The following is a 20,744-nucleotide window of genomic DNA, read 5'->3' as shown; positions in this document are numbered from 1 at the left end:
GCGCTTAACAACATGCTGTCCTCCTTAAGAGTCTGAAGGTTCATCGGCACCCTAATTGCATTCATTGTCTCTGCTATAGTTGCCACAGCTACTGCTGCCAAGGCAACTGCTGCCCTCATTGACTCAGTTCAAACTGCTCATACTGTTGATGTTCTCTTAACCAATACTACTTTAGAAATGCTCCAACGGGCCCAGATTGATAAAGAGATCCTGACTCATCTTTCTGCAGTTGAATCATTACTGGACTGAATCAATGAGCACCAGGACTCATTAGTGACCTGTTAACAGCTGACCTGTGATCCTGGATTCTCCAAGCTATGCATCACCCTGTTCCAGTGGAATTCTAGCCAGCGCTGCTGGAGCGATATTCAACATTGCCTAACAGGGGCTTTTTCTACTAACTTAAAGGGACAAATTGATAAATTGCAGCTAGAGATGCATCAGCAGTTGCAGGACATTCAATGCTTGACCAAGCAGGAGGTCTTTCAAACCTGATAATCTTGGCTGTCTAAACAACAACAATAACAACAACGGTCTGATGGACTTAACCTGAGAATGTGGGTCTTTAGAGTTTCTGGTTGCTTACTGATTCTAACAATGCTTTGTATACTTCAATGCATTTACAAATTATTTTCCCAGGGCACATAAAAGCTCAGCCAGTAGCAAGCTTTGTGGCAATCCTAACTAAAAACCAGGGGGGAATTATAGGGAACCAATTCACTTGGCAATGCCAAAGGTAGCCTGGTCCTGTTGGAAAACCGGCAGGCAAGAGTCAGCACATAGGAGCCAAACCCACAGATCAGCTTTTCTGTGGAAAACCAGGCCTGCGTTATATGTAGGCTGCTTTGAGGTGTACTTTTCCTAAAACTCCCTCAACCTGAATTGAAGCAGAAAATGTTTACTACATATCTTTAAAGTAACTTCCTAAAGTCTGTGCTAATTCTCCCAAGGATGGAGTGTAACCGGACCAATCCCTCTTACCATTCCCTTGCATTTACATTTTTTATTTGTTAATCTGTAAGAAGTAATCAGCAACACCCTTTACTTCGTTATCTGTAAAAAGTAATCACCTAAAGCAAACCTGAGCATAATGAATGTGAACCCGTTTTGATGTATGCTATTAGAAAACAATAAAAGCCTGTCCAGGCAAGGGTCTGGGCACTCTCACTCAGAGAGTGACCATGCCATCCCTTTTTCTCCACAGGACTTCAGTAGTCCGTGTGAATTTGTTCATTGCATTCACAACACTGTGGACGCCACCGGCCAGAGTCCACATCATTTTTTAAAAAATTTACCTACACGGTATTCTGCTATAAATCTGTTCCTGTTTTTTTCTCTTGATATAAAGGACCCATTATGTACATCTAGTTCATTGTTTCTACATGCTACATACTCAGTATATAGTATACTTTATAGCATTATTTATGCTACTATGTTGAAATAACCCAAATCTTGGACAGTTGGAAGTTGTTCAGTAATCTTAGAACATTAGCAGTGTGAAATAACATGACTTCATTAACATTGATAGTTGTAGATGCCATGGGAAACATGTTTATGATGTAAAGGGAGAAAAGCAGACAAAATTGGCTTTTCCCTGTGAAAACAACCCTGTATAATACATATTCATACAGCCAACAGCTGGAAAAGATCAAAGAAAAATAAAAATAGCTCTGGATGTTGGAGCACAGGAACTGTTGTGACATTTCTCTTGTAGGTGTTAAGTCATGATTATGGTGTGCCTGGGTATTTGGCCTACACACCAGAGCTTTACCCAGGTATATTCTTAGGTGAGGAAAGAGATCAGAACAAGGTTAATCTGATGCCTGTCCCAGAGTTGGCATCTGGGTGCCTCTCCTTGGCCAGAAAGTCTTCCTCTCCACCATCTGTGTCCTGCAGTGAACTTCAGCTATTTCTCTCCCAGGGGAAAACAGGATTGAAACTATGTCTTTTTAGAAGGCTGAGATAGCCCTGTAGAATTTAACTATCTTCAAGATTAAACAAAAAAAGCAAAATTCATGCATAGTTATATATATCATTCTTTCATTTGTTAAAAAAGCAAAACATAAAAATTTGTAAGTGTATGGAAATTTTCTGAAAGACTAGACAAGAAATAGTAAACAGTAACTATCCTGGGGAAGGTAGTTGGGGGATCTGGAGTAGGAGGGAGACATACTTTTCTTTAAAGTATAGGAGAAATATTTATTGTTTTTTCAAACCATGTAAACCGAGCATCACCTTTTCGACTAAAATTTTACTTTTAACAGTTTAAGTCCCTCGATTTCATGACCCTGACTTTTAAAACTTTGCTTTGAAAAAGGTTTTAATTTTATTACAAAGCGATTCAAAATAATAAATTCATATTTTGAGCCTCAAATTGTAATATTTCTTTTTAGTGATAAGGATTCAGCCCACTTCGAAGACTAATTGCATGAGTTACCAATCACAAAGCAAATACTATTCTGACATTAATTCCTACTCAGAATACAATTGATAGTCAAGATATACGGAAAACCAAGAGTACCTAAGGCTTCAGATGTAATAGCAGTTGTCATTACCACGGACTTTTTCTCCATGCTTTCCCTCCCTTGCCAGGTGTGTTCGAATGCTACCTTCCATCCCCAGGCCCCAATCCCATCCCCCCAGTCCAGCCTTGTCCGCTCCTGCGCGTTGACAGTCTCTCCTCCTCGCCACCCCCTTTGGTAGGAGAACCCGTGGATTCAAAGACCGAGCACTAGAGTCCGAGGTGACCCCGCCCGCCGCGGCTGAGTCCAAGAGCTGCAGCCCCAGGTGCAGCATCACTCCGCGCCCTGGGTGAGCAGCTACCACTGGCTGAGGAGAAGGCAGTAACCGTTTGGAGGCTGGGCGCCAGCACAAAAATCGCTTCCGGCCTGGCGCTGAATTTTCAACTTAACCCGAGCCAGGCTCCGGAAGTTAAAGTTAATAGAGATGACTCCGGAAACTAAACCAAATTCCTACCGTTGGCCGCCTCCCCGACCCCGCCAGGCGGTTAGTGTGCTGCGCCACCCGGAATAGTCCCTTCTCTCTGAATTCTCCTGCGGGCTGCAGCCAGGCTTGGTGATTCAAGGGCTGGCGACTTTCGGGCCCGCTGGTACCACATTCGGCCGCGAGAGGTGGCTGGCAGCATGGCGGACCGCGCAGACTACAGGGAAGGCACTGATGCTCAGCAGCTAGTGATCCTGCTTCCAGGTAAACACGCCTGCCTAGGGAAGCACTGTAGGCACAGCCTCCTGCCTCGTTCGGCTGGCTCCAGAGCGCGGAGGTTGTGGCTTCCGGGCGGGCTTCCCTTAGCGGCCTACGGGCGCGCCCCTCCGCCGGCCTTCAGCCCCTGCGGCCTCCCACGCGCGTGCACCCTTGCGGTTCCCACCGCTCTCTGTGAGGCCAGACGCGGCCTTCTCAGATTTACGCTTACCTAGGTCCTTGGGCCCCGGGTGTTAGACCAGATCTAGGGTTCTGGTCTAAGGGTTCTTTCCCTTGAACACATTGTCCCTCTTCTTGGTCACACGTTACAGCCAGCTGTGGTTTTAAAACCTAAAGCTGAAAGTGTAAAAACGGACCGAGTACCAGCCAGCCCCTGCCCCCAACACATACACCGACACCTCCCCCCCCCCCCCCCCCGGCTTCGCTTACATTCTTTGTGGCTCTGGTGGGCTGTTGGGAACGGCCCTGGGCCTGCGGGGACTAGCGTAGATTCAAGGCCTTGGGGTGCGCTTTGATGCTCGGAGGTGTCTTGCCCCGAGGAAATGTAACTTGTTGTTCCCTACCCCTCCTTGGCTTTAGGCCCCTCGTCTGTGTTCCTACTTGATTGGAAACGAGGATCCAGTAGGCCCGAAATGGCCTGGGAAACACGGCCCCCGCCCTGGTTACTAGCCTTGGATCAGGAAAGGCGGAAGGGAAGCTGTTTTTGTGGTAGGGGTCAGGACAGGGTGGTTAAACAGGCAATTAGGTAATGACAGGACTGCTGAATTCAGGTTTTCAGCCCCTATCCCCATCCTGAGGATCAGCCAGAGCCTGTGGGAGTTTGGAATGATAATCAGTTGCCACATGTGATGGGCCACATTAAGTGGCAGATAAAAGGAATTTGGGACTAGGGAGTGAGAGCAGAAAGGTTTGACCCTTTTATAGAATGATGTTAGTATGATGACATAACATTGGAAATAAGGAAAATCTGTTGTTCAGTATATTTGAGATTTAGCTCAGCAAATGCTAAAGTTATTTGCTGCTGCTGATATAGTTGACCAGTAATGCAGATTTTATGGTGGATATTGAAAATTGTTACTCAGTTTGTCAATAGTTTCATGAGTATATTTAACTTTTTCAACCTTTGTAAAGACATATGACACATGCACATTAAAGAGTAGACATTTAAGTGTGCAACTGAATTAACCATGTAAGTGTAATTCAACCCCTGTAACCATCCTCCAGGTCAAGATGTAGAACTTTTTCAGTGAACTCCTCATGCCTTTTTGGTCGATAGTGCCAATGACCTGTCTGCTGACTCCTGTCACCAGAGTCTCATTTTGCTTTTTGGATCAGTGTGTGCTCCTTTGTGTTTAGCTCTTTCACTGAGAAATATACCTATAGGATTCATCCATATTGGGCATAGCAGTATGTGAGTTGGTATTTTTATTTCTCTGTGTACCGTGTTTTTTGGACTATAAGATGCACCCCCCAAATTTGGGAGGGAAATGAGGGTGCATCTTACAGTCCAAATTTAGCTTACCTGGCTCATGTGGGGGGGGGGCTGTGGAGCGGAGTCACAGGTAGTTAAATATATTACCACATTTTTTGCTTCAAAAATTTTTTTCCTATTCTCTAAAACATAGGTGAGGTGAGTCTTATAGTCCTAAAAATACGGTATTTTATTGTATTAATATCCATAATATTTATCTCCTGTACTGTGGACAGATTTGTGGATTGTTTCCAGTTGGTAACTATTATGAATTATACTTCTAGGATAGACTGAGGAACTCATTTCTCCAGGGTGCATACGCAAGAGTAGAATTGCTTGTCTTAGGTATTTTTATGTTCAGCCTTACTAGACACTGCTAAAGAGTTTTCTGAAATGCTTGTACTGATTTACACTCTGACCAGGAGTGTATGAGACTTTCTGTTGCTCCACATCCTCACTAGAGATGTTTGTATATTAAAAGTTAATGCAAAATTTAGAGTTTTGACAAATCTAGTAAAGGACTCTCTGTGTATATTAAAAAAAAAAAAACAACCTTTTGTTACATCAATTCAGTGAGATTTTAAGGGTAGGAATGCTATTCTTTTATTTTTTTATTTTTTTAACATACATTAGGCAAAATTTATTTAAAAAACTTAGAAATAAAAGAACAAATGACAAATTTCAAAAATAGTATTTAAACACCAATGTCAGAGAAATGGCTAATTTCTTTTTTTTTAATAATATTTGTTTTTTTTTAATTTTATTTAGTTATTTTTCAACTACAGTTTTTTGTCTATTTTTCCCATCCCAGCCAACCCCCGCCCCTTGCTCCCCACCTCCCTCCCATTTCCACCCCCCTTAGTTCTCGTCCCTGTGTCCTTCCTATTTGTTCCTCCAAATCCCTCCCCCTTTCTCCCCTTAACTTCCCTTCCTTCTCCCCTCTGGTCACTATCCCCTTGTACTCTATTTCAGTTTCAGTGTCTTTGTTTTTTTTTTTTTTTTATGCTTGCTTGTTTGTTTTGTTGTTTAGCTTCCTGTTAAAGGTGAGATCATATGGTATTTGTCTTTCAGCACCTGGCCTATTTCACTCAGCATAATGCTTTCCAGTTCCATCCATGTTGTTGCAAAAGGTAGTAGCTCCTTCTTTCTCTCTGCAGCATAGAATTCCATTGTGTATATGTACCACAATTTTTGATCCATTCATTTACTGATGGGCACCTAGGCTGCTGCCAACTCTTGGCTATTGTAAATTGTGCTGCTATGAACATTGTGGTGCATAGGTTCTTTGATATTGATGTTTTAGGATTCTTAGGATATAATCCCATCAGTGGACTTGCTGGGTCAAAAGGCAGGTCTATTTTTATTTTTCTGAGAAAATTCCATACTGTTTTCCATAATGGTTGTACCAGTCTGCAATCCCACCAACAGTGAACTAAGGACCCCTTTTCCCCACAACCTCTCGAACATTTGTTGTTTGTTGCTTTGTTTATGAGAGCCATTCTGACTGGTGTCAACTGGTATCTCATTGTGGTTTTAATTTGCATCTCTCTGATAGCTAATGATATTGAGCATCTCTTAATGTGTCTCTGAATGTTCTGTATGTCCTCCTTGGAGAAGTGTTTGTTCAAGTCTTTTCCCCATTTTTTAATTGGGTTGGGTGTCTTCTTAGAGTGGAGTCGTGTAAGTTCTTTGTATATTTTGGAGATTAAACCTTTGTCTGAGGTATCATTGGCAAACATGTTTTCCCATACAGTTGGTTGTCTTTTTAATTTAATACTGTTTTCTTTAGCCATGCAGAAGCTTTTTATTTTGATGAGATCCCATTTGTTTATTTTTTCCTTTATATTCCTTGCTCTAGGAGACATATCAGTAAAGAAGTTGCAGCCTGAAATATCTGAGATTTTCCTGCCAATGTTCTCCTCTAGGATTTTAATGGATTCAAGGCTTGTATTTAAGTCTTTTATCCACCTTGAATTTATTTTGGTGTATGGTGTAAGTCTGTGCTCAAGTTTCATTTTTTTGCACGTAGCTGTCCAGTTCTCCCAACACCATTTGTTGAAGAGGCTATCTTTACTCCATTTTATGTTACTGCCCCCTTTGTTGAATATTAATTGACTGTAGAGAGTAGGGTTTATTTCTGGGCTCTCTGTTCTGTTCCATTTGTCTATGTGCCTGTTTTTATGCCAGTACCATGCTGTTTTGATTACAGTGGCCTTGTAATACAGTTTGATATCAGCTATTGTGATCCCCCCTACTTTGTTCTTCTTTCTCAAAGGAGCAGCTGCTATTTGGGGTCGTTTATGGTTCCATATCAATTTTCGAAGTGTTTGTTCTATGTCTGTGAAGTATGCCATTGGTACTTTAATAGGTATTGCATTGAATGTCTAAATTGCTTTGGGTAGTATGGACATTTTGATGATGTTAATTCTTCCAATCCATGAACAAGGTATATGTTTCCATTTGTTTGTGTCTTCCTTGATTTCGTTCTACAGGGCTGTGTAGTTTTCTGCATACAGGTTTTTTACCTCCTTAGTTAGGTTTATTCCCAGATATTTTATTTTTCTTTTTGCTATATCTAATGGGATTTTTTTCTTTATTTCTGCTTCTGCCGATTCACTGTTGGTATACAAAAATGCCTTTGATTTCTGGATGTTGACTTTGTAACCAGCTGTGTTGCCAAACTCATTTATTAGTTCGAGCAGTTTTTGGGTATAGTCTATAGGATTTTCCATGTACACTATCATTTCATCTGCAAACAGTGACAGTTTTGCTTCGTCCTTTCCTATGTGGATGCCTTTTATTTCCTTTTCTTGCTGATTGCTGTGGCTAAAACATCCAATACTATATTGAATGGAAGTGGTGAAAGTGGACAACCTTGTCTTGTTCCTGATCTTAGTGGAAAAGCTTTTAGTTTCTTCCCATTGAGTATGATATTGGCTGTAGGTCTCTCATATATGGCCTTTATTATTTTGAGAAATGCTACCTGTATTCCTACTTTGCTGAGTGTTTTTATCATAAATGGGTGTTGTACCTTATCGAAAGCTTTTTCCGCATCTATTGATATGATCATGTGATTTTTGTCTTTGCTTTTGTTTATGTGATGTATTACATTTACTGATTTGCGAATATTGAACCATCCTTGCATCCACTAGTTGGATGCGATTTGCCAATATTTTGTTGAGGATTTTAGCATCTATGTTCATCAGTGATATTGGCCTGAAGTTTTCTTTCTTTGTTGTATCTCTATCTGGTTTTGGAATTAAGATGATGCTGGCTTCATAAAAAGAATTTGGGAGTTTTCCATCCTTCTGGATTTTTTGGAATAGTCTGTGGAGAATAGGGGTTAGCTCTTCCTTAAATACTTTGTAGAATTCTCCTGTGAACCCATCTGGTCCGGGGCTTTTGTGTGATGGGAGTGTTTTGATTACTGCTTCAATTTCTTTTGCTGTTATTGGTGTATTTAGATTTTCTGCTTCTTTTTCACTGAGTTTTGGAAGATTGTATTTTCCTAGAAATGTGTCCATTTCCCCTAGGTTTTCAAATTTCTTGGCATACAGTTCTTCATAGTAATTTCTTACAGTCTCTTCTATTTCTGTGGTATCAGTTGTAATCTCTCCTTTTTCATTTCTGATTGTGTTTATTTGAGTCCTCTCTCTTCTTTGCCTCATGAGCCTACTTAAAGGCTTGTCTATTTTGTTTATCTTCTCAAAGAACCAACTCCTGGATTCATTGATCCTTAAAATTTTGCTTTTAGTTTCTATGTCATTTAATTCTGCTCTAATCTTGGTTATTTCCTTCCTTCTGCTTGCTCTGGGCTGTCTTTGTTATTGTTCCTCAAGTTCTTGCAGGTATAGGGTTAGGTTGTTTGTTTGAAATGTTTCTATCTTCTTTAGGTAGGCCTGCATTGCTATAAACTTCCGTCTCAGTACTGCCTTCACAGTGCCCCATAAGTTTTGGGTTGTTGTGAGATCATTTTCATTTATTTCCAGAAACGTTTTGATTTCTTCCCTAATTTCATTCTTGACCCATTCATTGTTTAATAGCATACCATTCAGTCTCCATGTTTTTGGGTGCTTTGGGTTTTTTTCTTTGGGGTTGGTTTCTAATTTCAGTCCCTTGTGGTCAGAGAAGATGCTTGGTATGATTTCAATTTTCTTGAATTTTTTGAGGCTCGTTTTGTGTCCTATCATGTGGTCTATCTTTGAAAATGTTCCATGTGCATTTGAAAAGAATGTGTATTTAGCTTCTTTGGGATGAAGGGCTCTATAAATATCAGTTAAGTCCATTTCATCTAGGATGAAATGTTGTTTAATGCTGCAATATCGTCGTTGATATTTTGTTTGGAAGATCTGTCCATTTTTGATAGTGGGGTGTTAAAACCCCCTACTATAATTGTGTTGCTGTCAATATCTTTCTTGAAGTCCTCTAAGATTTTCTTGATATATTTGGGTGCCCCTATGTTCAGTGAATATATGTTTACAATGTTAATTCTTCCCTTGAGTATAATGAAGTGACCTTCTGGGTCTCTCTTTATGGCCTTTTTTTTGAAGTCTATTTTGTCCGTTATGAGAATTGCTACCCCAGCTTTTTTTCCTTGTCCGTTTGCTTGGAAAACTTGTTTCCAGCCTTCCACTTTTAGTCTGTGCTGGTCTTTTGTCCTGAGGTGGGTCTCTTGTAGGCAGCTTATGTGTGGGTCATGCTTTCTTATCCATTCAGCTATTCTGTGTCTTTTGATTGGAGCATTTAATCCATTTACGTTTAATGTTATTAGCGATAGGTACTTATGCATTTCCATTTTTATACCTGTGTTCCTCTCTGTCTCTCTGTTTTTCTTCCTTTCCTTAAAGCAGTCCTTTTAGTATTTCTTGTAGAGCTGGTTTGGTGGAGGCGTATTCTTTTAGGCTTCTTTTGTCTTGCAAGCTCTTTATTTGGCCTTCTATCTTGATTGAGAGCCTTGCTGGGTAAAGTAGCGTTGGTTGTAGGCCTCTGTTTCTCATTACTTGGAATATTTCTTGCCATTCTCTTCTTGCTTGAAGTGTTTCCATTGAGAAATCAGTAGCTAACCTTATTAGGGCTCCCTTGTATGTTATTTCTTTTTTCTCCCTTGCTGCCTTTAAGATTCTCTCTTTGTCTTGGAATTTTGCCATTTTGATGATGATGTGTCTTGAACTGGGCCTCCTTGGTTTCCTCTTGGTTGGGACTCTGTGATTCCTGGATTTGTGAGACTTTTTCTCCTATCAAATTAGGAAAATTTTCTCTCATTACTCTTTCAAATACACTTTCTATCCCTTGTTCTTCTTCTTCTCCTTCTGGTATTCCTATTATTCAGATATTATTACGTTTCATATTGTCTTGCATTTCTCTTAATCCCTCTTCATTCTTTCTCAGCCTCTTTTCATTTTCTTGCTCTTTCTGTGAGATGCTTTCTACCTTGTCCTCCAACTCACTAATCCTATCCTCTGCTTCATCTATCCTACTTTGGAAACTTTCTACTGTGTTCTTAATTCGGAAATTGTATTCTTCATTTCCTCTTGTCTCTTGCTGATAGTTTCCATTTCCTTTTTGATGTTGCTGTAGTTTGCAGAGAGATCATTATAGTTCCCCTGTAGTTTCTCGTAGTTCACTGTGAGCTCTTTGAACTTCGTAGTGCTTTGAATTCACTATCTGATAGTTGATCAGCCTCTATTTCATCTAACATTCTTTCTGAAGTTTCTGCTTTTTCTTTCATTTGGGGATTGTTTCTTTGTCTTCCCATTGTTTGAGACTCTTCTTGTTAGTCTCTGCTTCTAAAATTGATCTGATCTGAAACCCTGGTTTCATGGTGTAAACTTCTGTGGTATGATCCTTGTGAAGTTCAGTGGTGAAGACTCCTTGAAGTTTCTTGATGTTCTTCATCTCCACCTACACTCACGCTGGTCCTCACGCTGCTCCCTGCGTTGGTTGCCTACCACTGCTGAATGTCCCAGCTCTAGTAGCCACCTCCTCAAGCACCGAGGCCCGTTACTACGGCAGCGGCACAGAGGCTGGGAATGTCCCGGCTCCTGTATCTGGCTCTCTCTGCTCCCCAGGGCCATCACAAGGGTTTGGAGTGTCCTGGTTTCCGTACCAGACTCCCTGGCGTCTAGTCCTGTCTCTGTGGCAGTGGCACAGAGGCTTAGAATGTCCCAACTCCCGTACCTGATTCCCCAGTGTCCAGTCCCGTCGCTATGGCAGCAGCACAGGGGCTGAGAATGTTCCAGTTCCCGTAGAGGGCTCCTCTGCCACCCAGGGCTGTCTCAGGGGTTTGGAGAGTCCCGGCTTCCGTACCTGACTCCCCAGCCTCCAGTCCTATCACTATGTCAGCGGCACAGGATCTGAGAACGTCCCGGCTCCCATAGCTAGCTCCTCAGGGCCCAGGCCTGTCTCTTTGGCGGTGTCACAGGGGCCTTTAGTGTCCCAGCTCCTGCAACTGACCCTTCCGTTGCCCAAGCCGGTAGCTATGGCATCAGCACAAGGGCCGAGAATGTCCCCGCTCCAGTTCCTGACTCCTCTGTCTCCCAGGACCGTCACAGGGGCTTGGAGTGTCCGGCTCTCATACCTGACTCCCCAGCTCCCAGGCGTGTTGCTCTGGCGGCAGCATAGGGGCCGCATGAGACCCAGCTCCAGTAGCTAACTCTGCCGCCATCTGGTGTTTCAGCGTCGGTCGCAATCTCTGGACTTTTAATTTCATAAATGCTGGGTAACCTATGGTTTATTGTGCTGTTTCTCTATAGATCTGCCAGGATTTTCACCCATGAGTACAGGAGCTAGTATCAGCTCCATCTTGCTCTGTCGCCATCTTCCCAGCATCTGTATTTGTTTTTTTTTTTTTAATTATTTTTCAAGTACATATTTTTGTCTATTTCTCCCATCCCAGGCCCCCCCCCGCCCCCATCTCCCCACCTCCCTCCCATTTCCCCCTCCCCAATTTTTCCCTTAAATTCCCTTCCCTTTCCCCTCTGGTCACTGCCCACTTGTTCTCTATTGAACTCTATTCTTTTAGATGAAGTGCATTATTATTATTCAGATATACACAATGGCTGAGAATGATTTAAGTTTCTTATTTTCTGTGTAATTAGTATTGACATTCATTTATTGTTATTTTATTGATTATGCCATTACAGTTGTTCTATTCCCCCCCTTCATTCCCCTCCACCCTGCAACCCCCCACCCATACCATTCCCCCCCTTTAGTTTATGACCACATGTCTCAAGTTCTTTGGATTCTATATTTCCCATACTATTCTTGCCCTCCTCCTATCTATTTTTTTCTACCTACCGTCTATGCTACTTATTTTCTGTACCTTCTCCCCCCTTTTCCTCCCTCTCCAGTGTTGATAACCCTCCAGGTGATCTCCATTTCTATGATTCTGCTCCTGATCTAGCTGTCCTTTTAGCTTGCTTTTGTTTTAGATGTGGTTGTTAATAACTGTGAGTTTGCTGTCTTTTCACTGTTCATATTTTTTATCATCTTTTTCTTAGATAAGTCCCTTTAACATTTCATATAATAAGGGCTTGGTGATGATGAACTCCTTGAATTTGATCTTATCTGAGAAGCACTTTATCTGCCCTTCCATTCTAAATGAAAGTTTTGTTGGATAGCGCAATCTTGGTGTAGGTCTTTGGATTTCATGACTTGGAATACCTCTTTCCAGCCGCTTCTTGCCTGTAAGGTCTCTTTTGAGAGAGAAATCAGCTGACAGTCTGATGGGAAGTCCTTTGTAGGTGACTGTCCCCTTATCTCTTGCTGCTTCTAGGATTCTCTTCTTCATTTTAATTTTGGCTAATGAAATGATGATGTGCCTTGGTGTGTTCCTTCTTGAGTCCAACTTCTTTGGGACTCTCTGAGCTTCCTAGATTTCCTGGAAGTCTATTTCTTTTGCCAGATTGGGGAAATTCTCCTTTATTATTTGTTCAAATAAGTTTTCCACTGGTGGCTATTCCTTTCCCCCTTCTGGTACCCCTATAATTCGGATGTTGGAGCATTTAAAGATGTCCTGGAGGTTCCTAAGTCTCTCCTCATTTTTTTTGAATTCTTGTTTCTTTATTCTTTTCTGTTTGGTCATTTTTTTCCTCCTTCTGGTCCACTCCTTTGATTTGAGTCCCAGTTTCCTTTCCATTACTATTGGTTTCCTGTGCATTGCCATTCATTTCAGTTAGTTTAGCCTTTATATGTTCCTCTAATTTGTGACTAAAATCAACCAGTTCTTTGAGGATCCTGATCACCAGTGTTTTGAACTGTTCATCTGAATTTTTTGCTGTTTCTTCATCACTTAGATTTATGGGCTCTGTGGCTTTGAGATCTTCTTTAGCCATTTTTGGTCTGTTTGAGCCTGTTAAGTATGGGGAGTGGAGGCTTAGGGGTGGGGCCTCCAGAGCAGGGTCTGGGTTGTGGCGCTGTATTGGGGGCGGGGTCAGAGTGGGGGGGGAATGGTGTCCCCCTCTCCTTCCCCCAGCTGTGTGAGGGGCAAAACCTTAGGTGTTCCCCAGGGCAGGGTTGTTCAGTAGTGATGTGGTATGTGGGCGCGGGGTCAGAGCCAAATGGCAGCCCTCTCTGCTGCCTCCTTTTGCTGGGACCCACTGGGTCCTGTCTCACTGCCCACTCCCTCGCAGGTGTATCTGTGCAGGAATGTGCCAGCACAGTCAACCCGCTGTCCTTCACCCTCGCAGGATCTGCTGGTCGCTCACTGGGTCGCTCACTGGGTCGGCCCTTTGCAACCCCACACCTGGGATCAGTGCGCCTGAGTCCGTCTGATTGAGTTTTCCTGTGCAACCCCGCTCCGCCAGCTGCTAGTTTCGCCCCTCTTACCGGTCAGGCTGAAGCATTCGTTGTTATCAGACTTCTGAAAAGTTCAATTTTCTGTGTTCTGGCTGTGTTTTCTGTTGCTAATATTTTGTTGTCTCTAAACTTGGTTGTGTGAGATTCTGAAAAGTTCAATTTTCTGTGTTCTGGCTGTGTTTTCTGTTGCTAATATTTTGTTGTCTCTAAACTTGGTTGTGTGAGATTCTGAAAAGTTCAATTTTCTGTGTTCTGGCTGTGTTTTCTGTTGCTAATATTTTGTTGTCTCTAAACTTGGTTGTGTGAGAAAGCACATGATCTCCACCTATGCCTCCATCTTGGCGGAAGTCGACATTCATTTTTAAAATGTGTTTATTCCCTTGTTACATTAAACATTAAAACTTTTGAAATAATTAAATACTGATTTTAAATCGTGAAATTGTTGCTTTACTATGTCTACTTGTTGGGGCTGTGAGAAGAATTTAAATCCAGTTCACATTTAAAACTCAGATGCACTATGACCTTTGAACTCACTGGAGAAGGCTGAGGCAGTTGGGAAGGAACTGATGGAGCTGTCAGGCAGCAGGTTCTGTAACACAGTTTCTGCTTCCTGCTCCTGTAATTTTTCTAGCCAGTCTTTATTGCCACCTGCAGGCTCTCAGTGTACAAATACTGGTGCTTTGATAATTACTGCAGTGCAACAGTGCTTCTCAAACTTGAGGGTATGGGATAAAAATTCAGTCATCCTGAATTTTAGATCTGTTTGTGGTGGGCCAGAAGGTGCATGGTCAGGGGAGAGCACAGGGTATGAGGCTAACACATGTTATTTGTTAAGAAATCAGCTCTAAGCTAAAGAATAAAACAAACAAGCAAACAGAACAAAAACAAAGACGCTGAAATAGAGAACAAGTGGGCAGCGACCAGAGGGGACAGGGAAGGGAACTTAAGGGGAAAAAGGGGGAGGGATTTTGAGGAACAAGTATGAAAGACACAGAGATGAGGACTGGGGGGGGGGGGAATGGGAGGGAGGGGGAAGACCAGGAGGGGGGGTGGGATGGGAGAAATAGATTAAAAAAAAATGTACTTGAAAAGTAACTAAATAAAATTTATATTAAAAAAAAAGAAATCAGCTCTAGTAAGTTATGCATTTGAGAGTGAGCACCATAGCTACAGTAAAGTTGGACCCTTAGTAAACTAAATAAAAATTATATGAGAAGTATTTTGCATTAAAAGTTTTTGGTGGGCTCAATTTGTGCTCAGTTTTAAAAAACTTCTGGCAGAAGAATCTGAAAAGCTTACTCTATATACTGGAAAGTGAGCACATTAAGAAACAGCCAATAGAAATTTACAGATTTATCCATGAGACAAATGTAAAGCCACTGAACCATGAGATGACTCTTTTCCCCCAACATTCAATTTACTTTGTTCATTGAGTTGCCTGCCATAGCATTGTGTTATATGTTGAAGAATACATTTTAAAAAGCACTATTTAGGTCTCTTTGCCGCTTGTTTTTCATTTGCTTGAAGAAGTTGAATATCCTAGGACAACAAAAACTGGAACTTGGAAGAAATGCTTATGAGGTGGTTAGACTTGGAACCTTGATTTTCATAGGCTGGTGGAGACAGACCTACTTTTCTTTTTAGCAGGGTAAGCATTTCTTGTAGTTGTAGGACGGTCTTAAACATTTCTCAAAAATGGCCTGGGAATACCAGCTTTTTGCAGTTTTAGTTACTATAGGAGACTTAATACCTGTACTTTCTGAAATATGATAGAAGCTTCCATCCTTCTTTGGTGCTCTAAAATTAAATGTTTAAGTCATATCGTAAATATTTTTCTCTAGTTTTTGTACACTTGTCAGTTTTACCAAGTTGGAGTGGATTCTAATGTGAAAAGCCAGCTCAGAATAGAGACTGTGTTGATGGTTAATGTGGTTGAACCCAGTTTAGCCATCTCCAAAGAACTGTTAAAACATTGGAAAACCCTAATGTTGTGTGAGGAGAAAAGAAAGCAAGGACATAAATGAGCTCAGGACAGTTAAAAAAACATACACACAACTTACTGAGAAGCACTTAGGCTGAAAGTGTTCTTTAGTCAGCTCCCTGATCAAACTGGACTATAGGTGAGTTTTGTAGTAAAGTAAAATTGCCCTTTATTTCATACGAACACATGTTTAAAAGTATTTTAGGAAAGGTCGTACTTGATGCTTATTTCCCCCATAGCCAGCATAAGTAATACCAGTTTTGAGTGGGTAGGGGATGGGTTACTTTTTGGAAGATAAGAATCCCAGGCTTGCCTGCCTGCCTAGACATTCCAAATATATTTATGAGCCTTTTATGTGAGGTGCCATAACAATTGCAGATAATGATATCAGAGCCTCTCCAAGGAGCCTCTCCAAATGGAATGCAAAAATATATTTGAAAGCATTGTATGAATGCAAGCTTTATAGAGTTATGTTCTAATTAAAGATTTAAAGATAAATGAAGTTTAAAATGAAAAACTAAATTCTCTATTTAATGATGGAGCATATTTATATCAGTGCTATTATTGACTAGAGTCTTCTAGCTTTTTAATAAGTCCCCAAGAACACCTCTTATTTGAACAACAGTAAAAATATGTGGAAAAAGAAGAATTACAATAGACTGAAATGACTTCAGTGACCCTAAAACAAAACAAAGCAAAACCGTTTTTTCTCCTTTACATAAGTGCATGTGGTTAATCTCAGAAAGAATATTTAAGCATGTTTTTTGTTCTTTGTCAAACTGTTTGCATGTATGTCCATTTGTGTTTAGAAATATTCCTTGTGAACTGAAAGTTCCCTTACTTTCAGAAGAGCTTATTCACGTGGGAGGAACCTGCACTTAGTTTGGCAGGAGGATGGGGCGGGGGGGTGGAGACCTGGCCAGGTCAGGTGCTGATTTTAGACAACCTGTGAATAATTAAGCTTAGCTTTTGGGAAGGTAGGTCATTTACTAATTAGTCATCTGTAGGCCTTCAGCGGTGTAAGAGTCTTGAGTTGTCTAGCACAAAGCATATGTAACATTTCCATACAAATTCTGAATCTGACTTTGCCTTTATGAAATGTTTTTTGGTGGGAATCTGACTGACCTTTCCCAGGTGGCCACTGTATCTGCTCCCTTGCTATTGGAGCATATTCTGAAGTGGATGGACTTAATCAGATGCCAGTTAGTGTAATCAGGCTGTTTCCAGAGCCTGATCTTGTCCTGCTAGTAATTGTTCTGAAGAACAGTTTTGTAAGTAAGATCTCATGAGTCCCACATATTTATTCTCCAGGGCAGAAAAGTATCATTTCCCTACAAGGGCCTAAAGTCCCAACAACATTTGGTGAGATCCTACCATGATCCGTTGACCAGATTGGACTAATTAATTCTTCATTTACACATTTTCCTCCCAGTATATTTTTTGTTATTTTTTTATTAGAATAGTAACAAATACCCAATAAAGAAATTTTAGCAATGCAGAAAAATATAAAGGGAGAAAATAATTTGTCCATCATTTTACTACCCAGAAATCACAATTTGGAAACATTTTTTCACATTCTTTTTACATTGTATATATCACAAAATGTTTAATTTTTTCCAGTTTTTCTACTTCTACTTCTATTTCACTGTTTACTCTTTCTACTTATTTACTATAACATTTATTAAAACTATAAGGGATATTGGAGTTATCCCTGTAGCAGGAAACCTGCCTAGACAAGCCCAGACAAGTCAGAAGGACACAGTCCTTTTGCTGAGCCACTGAGATAAGGAAGGGTGAGCAACTAAGTAACTAAGAAGTAAGAACAAAAGAACATTGTATGACCCTATCAGCAGCCCTGCTTTCTTGCTTCTGTAAACCTGCTTCTACCATGTAGGCTTAGTAAAATCACTTTCGAATGCCACACTTTATAAACAAGCCCCTGCCTGAGCTCGGGGCCCAGAATTTGGAGGCTGCCTCCTATAGGTCCGCACGTGTAAATAAAGTTCCACTCCGTACACCCAAAAGTGGCTGAGTTGTTTTCTCTAACAATGCAAGAGTGTTATGTATTTTATTTGCTGTACTTATTCATAGAATTAAAGACAGTTCAATTACTTTGATGTAGAGCTAAGGGAATAAGATATTTTTTCTCTTAATTTTAGTAAATCTAGAAACTCATAAGTCACACAAAGTTGACAGAGAATTTGTAGGTCATACCTTCAGTATTGAAAAGGCTTGTTATGAATTTATTTATATTATAAGAAATATACCAAATAAGCAGTGTTTTTACTGGTTACACTACATATTTAGAATGGATTCTCTTTAAAAGAGTGAATAAAGACTGAAAATACAAATAGATGCAAGAGAGGTAAAGATAAATTCACAGAGCCATAATGGACACAATGGCAAGCTAAGATGTTTTGAAAGCCATTTGAGACTGAGTTTACTTAGGACAATCACAGTCTCCTGCAAACATCCACTGGTATAAAGGAGATGCCAGTGTAAATGGACCATAAGTCTGCATAGCATTTCTTTAATGTGGGGCCAATGCATCCTGATTGTGTTACAAAATCTAACAACACTTTGTTAGGAGTTCCTAGAGAGTTCACATATTGCTAGAGAGGCAGCTATGTGTTGGGGCAGGGATGGTGTGGTGGTGAAGAACATAAGACATGTAGAAGTCAGGGGTTTGAGCATCCAAAGGGGCAGTTTTTTTCCTCTCTTGAGAGTTAACATCTTCTCAAACCAATTTCCTCTATTTACTGGGAAACTGGCTGCATGCTGTACCCAAGCTTCAAATCTCATGGTGTCTGCTGGGAGAAGCTGCTCCTCTTAGTTCTGGTTTTAAACTTTTCAAAATAGCCTTGTGATTATTTTGATTACTGGAACCCCAACCAGCTGTGATCACAGGAACCCCAACTAGCACCCCTATATAAGCTGTAGCCAGGGAATGTCAGGCTCCATTACAAGCACAAGGTGGGAGAGAGGGTGGACAGAGTCATATAAGAACATGAGAATAGAGAGTGCTTTCTTTGGAAGAAGGAAAGAGTGAAGACAGCACAAGAGCCAGCCATTTTCATCACTCACCAGTGTGACTGAGCTTTGGTCAGAAGCTTGAGGCACTTGTAACGGGATCTGTTTCAGTCTAACATGCTGAGTTTCTCAGTTTATAGGTGCTTTCTTTGACTGGGTGGCATACAGTTATGGCATAGGTTTATTTGTATGGAGAGTTCTATTTTGGTCATAAATTATACTCTCTTGCCAAAGTTTATGTAAGCCATAGGAAGCCCATCTTCTAGCCCTTATAATTTTACAACACACTCCAATGTATGTTATTGTATTTGACCCTCACAATGACCTTGGGAAGTAGTCAAGGCAAGCTTTATTATCACCATACTACAGGACTCAAAGAAGTCAAGTAATCTGTCTAACACTCAGTGGGAAGTAAGTGGCATAGTTTGCCAGCTCTCCTGTGTCCTCCAGGACCCCTGCTATGTGCCAAAGGCCATTCTGCTGAAACAGTGGGGTAGTTGCCATTGTTGCAGAGGTGGGAAGATCAAGAAGAACTGGAGTTCCCGCTGTTTGATGACCAGGGACTGTGCACATCTTTCCTGGACCCAGCCTCAGTTATTGACATCCCATTTAGGTCTGTCCTTTCTACCTCTCCAGAATTTTCTTGTTTCCCAAATATTTCAAGGCCTTTGTGCCATCTCTCTATATTGCTTGCTGCTTGCTGTGGCTCTGAGTTGCTACAAGCCTGAAGTTTTTCATAAGCTTGTTCTTTGGTGTACAGGGCATTCCTTGAAACAATGCTGTTGTTAGGGGCAGCCCTGGACTAATGGAAATTTTATCTTCTATGCTAGCCTTGGTTAAAGCCAGTTTTTCTTTTTTTCTTCAAAGCTTCAAAACAAAAAGATATTCGTAGAAGAACCTGTTACTTGGGAATTATTATTCTAGTGCATGCCTTTCTCTAGCTTTCTTGCTTTGCTTCCTATGATATTGGGGGAAGCTGAAAGCTTCTAAGTCAGCAAAATGACTCAGACTATATGGCAACCCTAACATCTTAGGAAGAGAAGGCATGTAGTTATTACTGAAACAGACATTTCCAGAAGTGGCAAAGAACTTGAATATTATGCTGATTTGTCTTGCATGCATTATATTTGTGTCCTAACAAAGTGGTTTCAAGGAAGTATCTGGTGATCAGGCAGAAGGAAACCAGGGGTTCTAAGTATATGCTAATGGCTGATGTCTAAAGAAAATTATTGGGACCTATTTTGGATGCAGAGCATGAGAGTGATACTCTCATTTTTTAATTCTCTTCCTGTTAGATCTTCTGAACAAGCATGAGTAGCCTTCATACAGTATCTAAAAATAAAGTGAACAGTGCTTTGGTGTTTGTTCTTTCTTCTCTACTTGGTGTATATTCTCAGAGCTTATCTGCTATATGCCAAAAATCAGACAGGGTCATGAACAAATTCATTGCTTCCAAGTCAGAAGAGCACTTGGCAGAAAGGCACTCTTTATCCTGTCTCATGTCTTTGTATTGTAAATGATAGGGAGAAACTTGTTTTTTTTAAAATTATTGATTATGCTATTACAGTTGTCCCATTTTTTTCTCTATGTTATCCCCCTTTGCCCTGTAAACCCCCCCCCCCAATCATTCCCTCACCCCAGTTCATGTTCATAGGTCATACATAGAAGTTCTTTGGCTTCTCCATTTCCCATACTATGCTTAACTTTTCCCGGTCTATTTTGTACCTAACATTTATGCTTCTTATTCCCTGTACCTTTTCCCCCATTTTATCCCCTCCCCCTCCCTGCTGATAACCCTCCATGTGATCTCTATTTCTGTGAATCTGTTCCTGTTCTACTTGTTTGCTTATTAGTTCATTTTTGTTTTTGTTTTTGTGTTTTTAGGTTGGTTGTTGGTAGTTGTGAGTTTGTTGTCATTTTACTGTTGGTATTTTTGATCTTCTTTTTGTTAGATAATTCCTTTTAACATTTCATGTAATAAGGGCTTGGTGATGATGAACTCCTTTAACTTGACTATATCTGTGGAGCACTTTATCTGCCCTTCCATTCTAAATGAAAGCTTTGCTGGATAGAGTAATCTTGGATGTATGTCCTTGTCTTTCATGACTTTGAATACTTCTTTCCAGCCTTTCTTCCCTGCAAGTTTTCTTTAGATAAATCAGCTGATAGTCTTATGGGAACTCGTTTGTAGGTAAATGTCTCCTTTTCTCTTTCTACTTTTAAGATTCTCTCCTTGTTTTTAATTTT

At 40.8% G+C, this 20,744-nt stretch overlaps 1 protein-coding gene across 12 annotated transcripts in view; it reads left to right on the top strand.

Annotated features, from left to right (window-relative positions):
- The first annotated feature begins 2,730 nt into the window (after nucleotides 1-2,730).
- The window catches only part of RNASEH2B (ribonuclease H2 subunit B), a 157,773-nt gene continuing 139,759 nt past the window's right edge, over nucleotides 2,731-20,744 (top strand). For 2 of the 12 annotated variants that reach the window (XM_037133200.2, XM_053665393.1), the window contains exon 1: nucleotides 2,731-3,207. In XM_037133200.2, the coding sequence (XP_036989095.2) occupies nucleotides 3,144-3,207 (64 nt within the window). In that variant the 5' untranslated portion in view covers nucleotides 2,731-3,143. The remainder of the gene's footprint in view (nucleotides 3,208-20,744) is intronic. The other 10 variants (XM_037133202.2, XM_053665394.1, XM_053665395.1 and 7 more) reach the window with 7 other exon arrangements.

This window comes from Artibeus jamaicensis, unplaced genomic scaffold, assembly GCF_021234435.1.
Source record: "Artibeus jamaicensis isolate MK-2021 breed Jamaican fruit bat unplaced genomic scaffold, CSHL_Jam_final contig_410, whole genome shotgun sequence".
Taxonomy (NCBI): Eukaryota; Metazoa; Chordata; class Mammalia; order Chiroptera; family Phyllostomidae; genus Artibeus; species Artibeus jamaicensis.
Note: the sequence above shows the minus strand (reverse complement) of the source record. Positions and strands in the feature narration are given on the sequence as shown.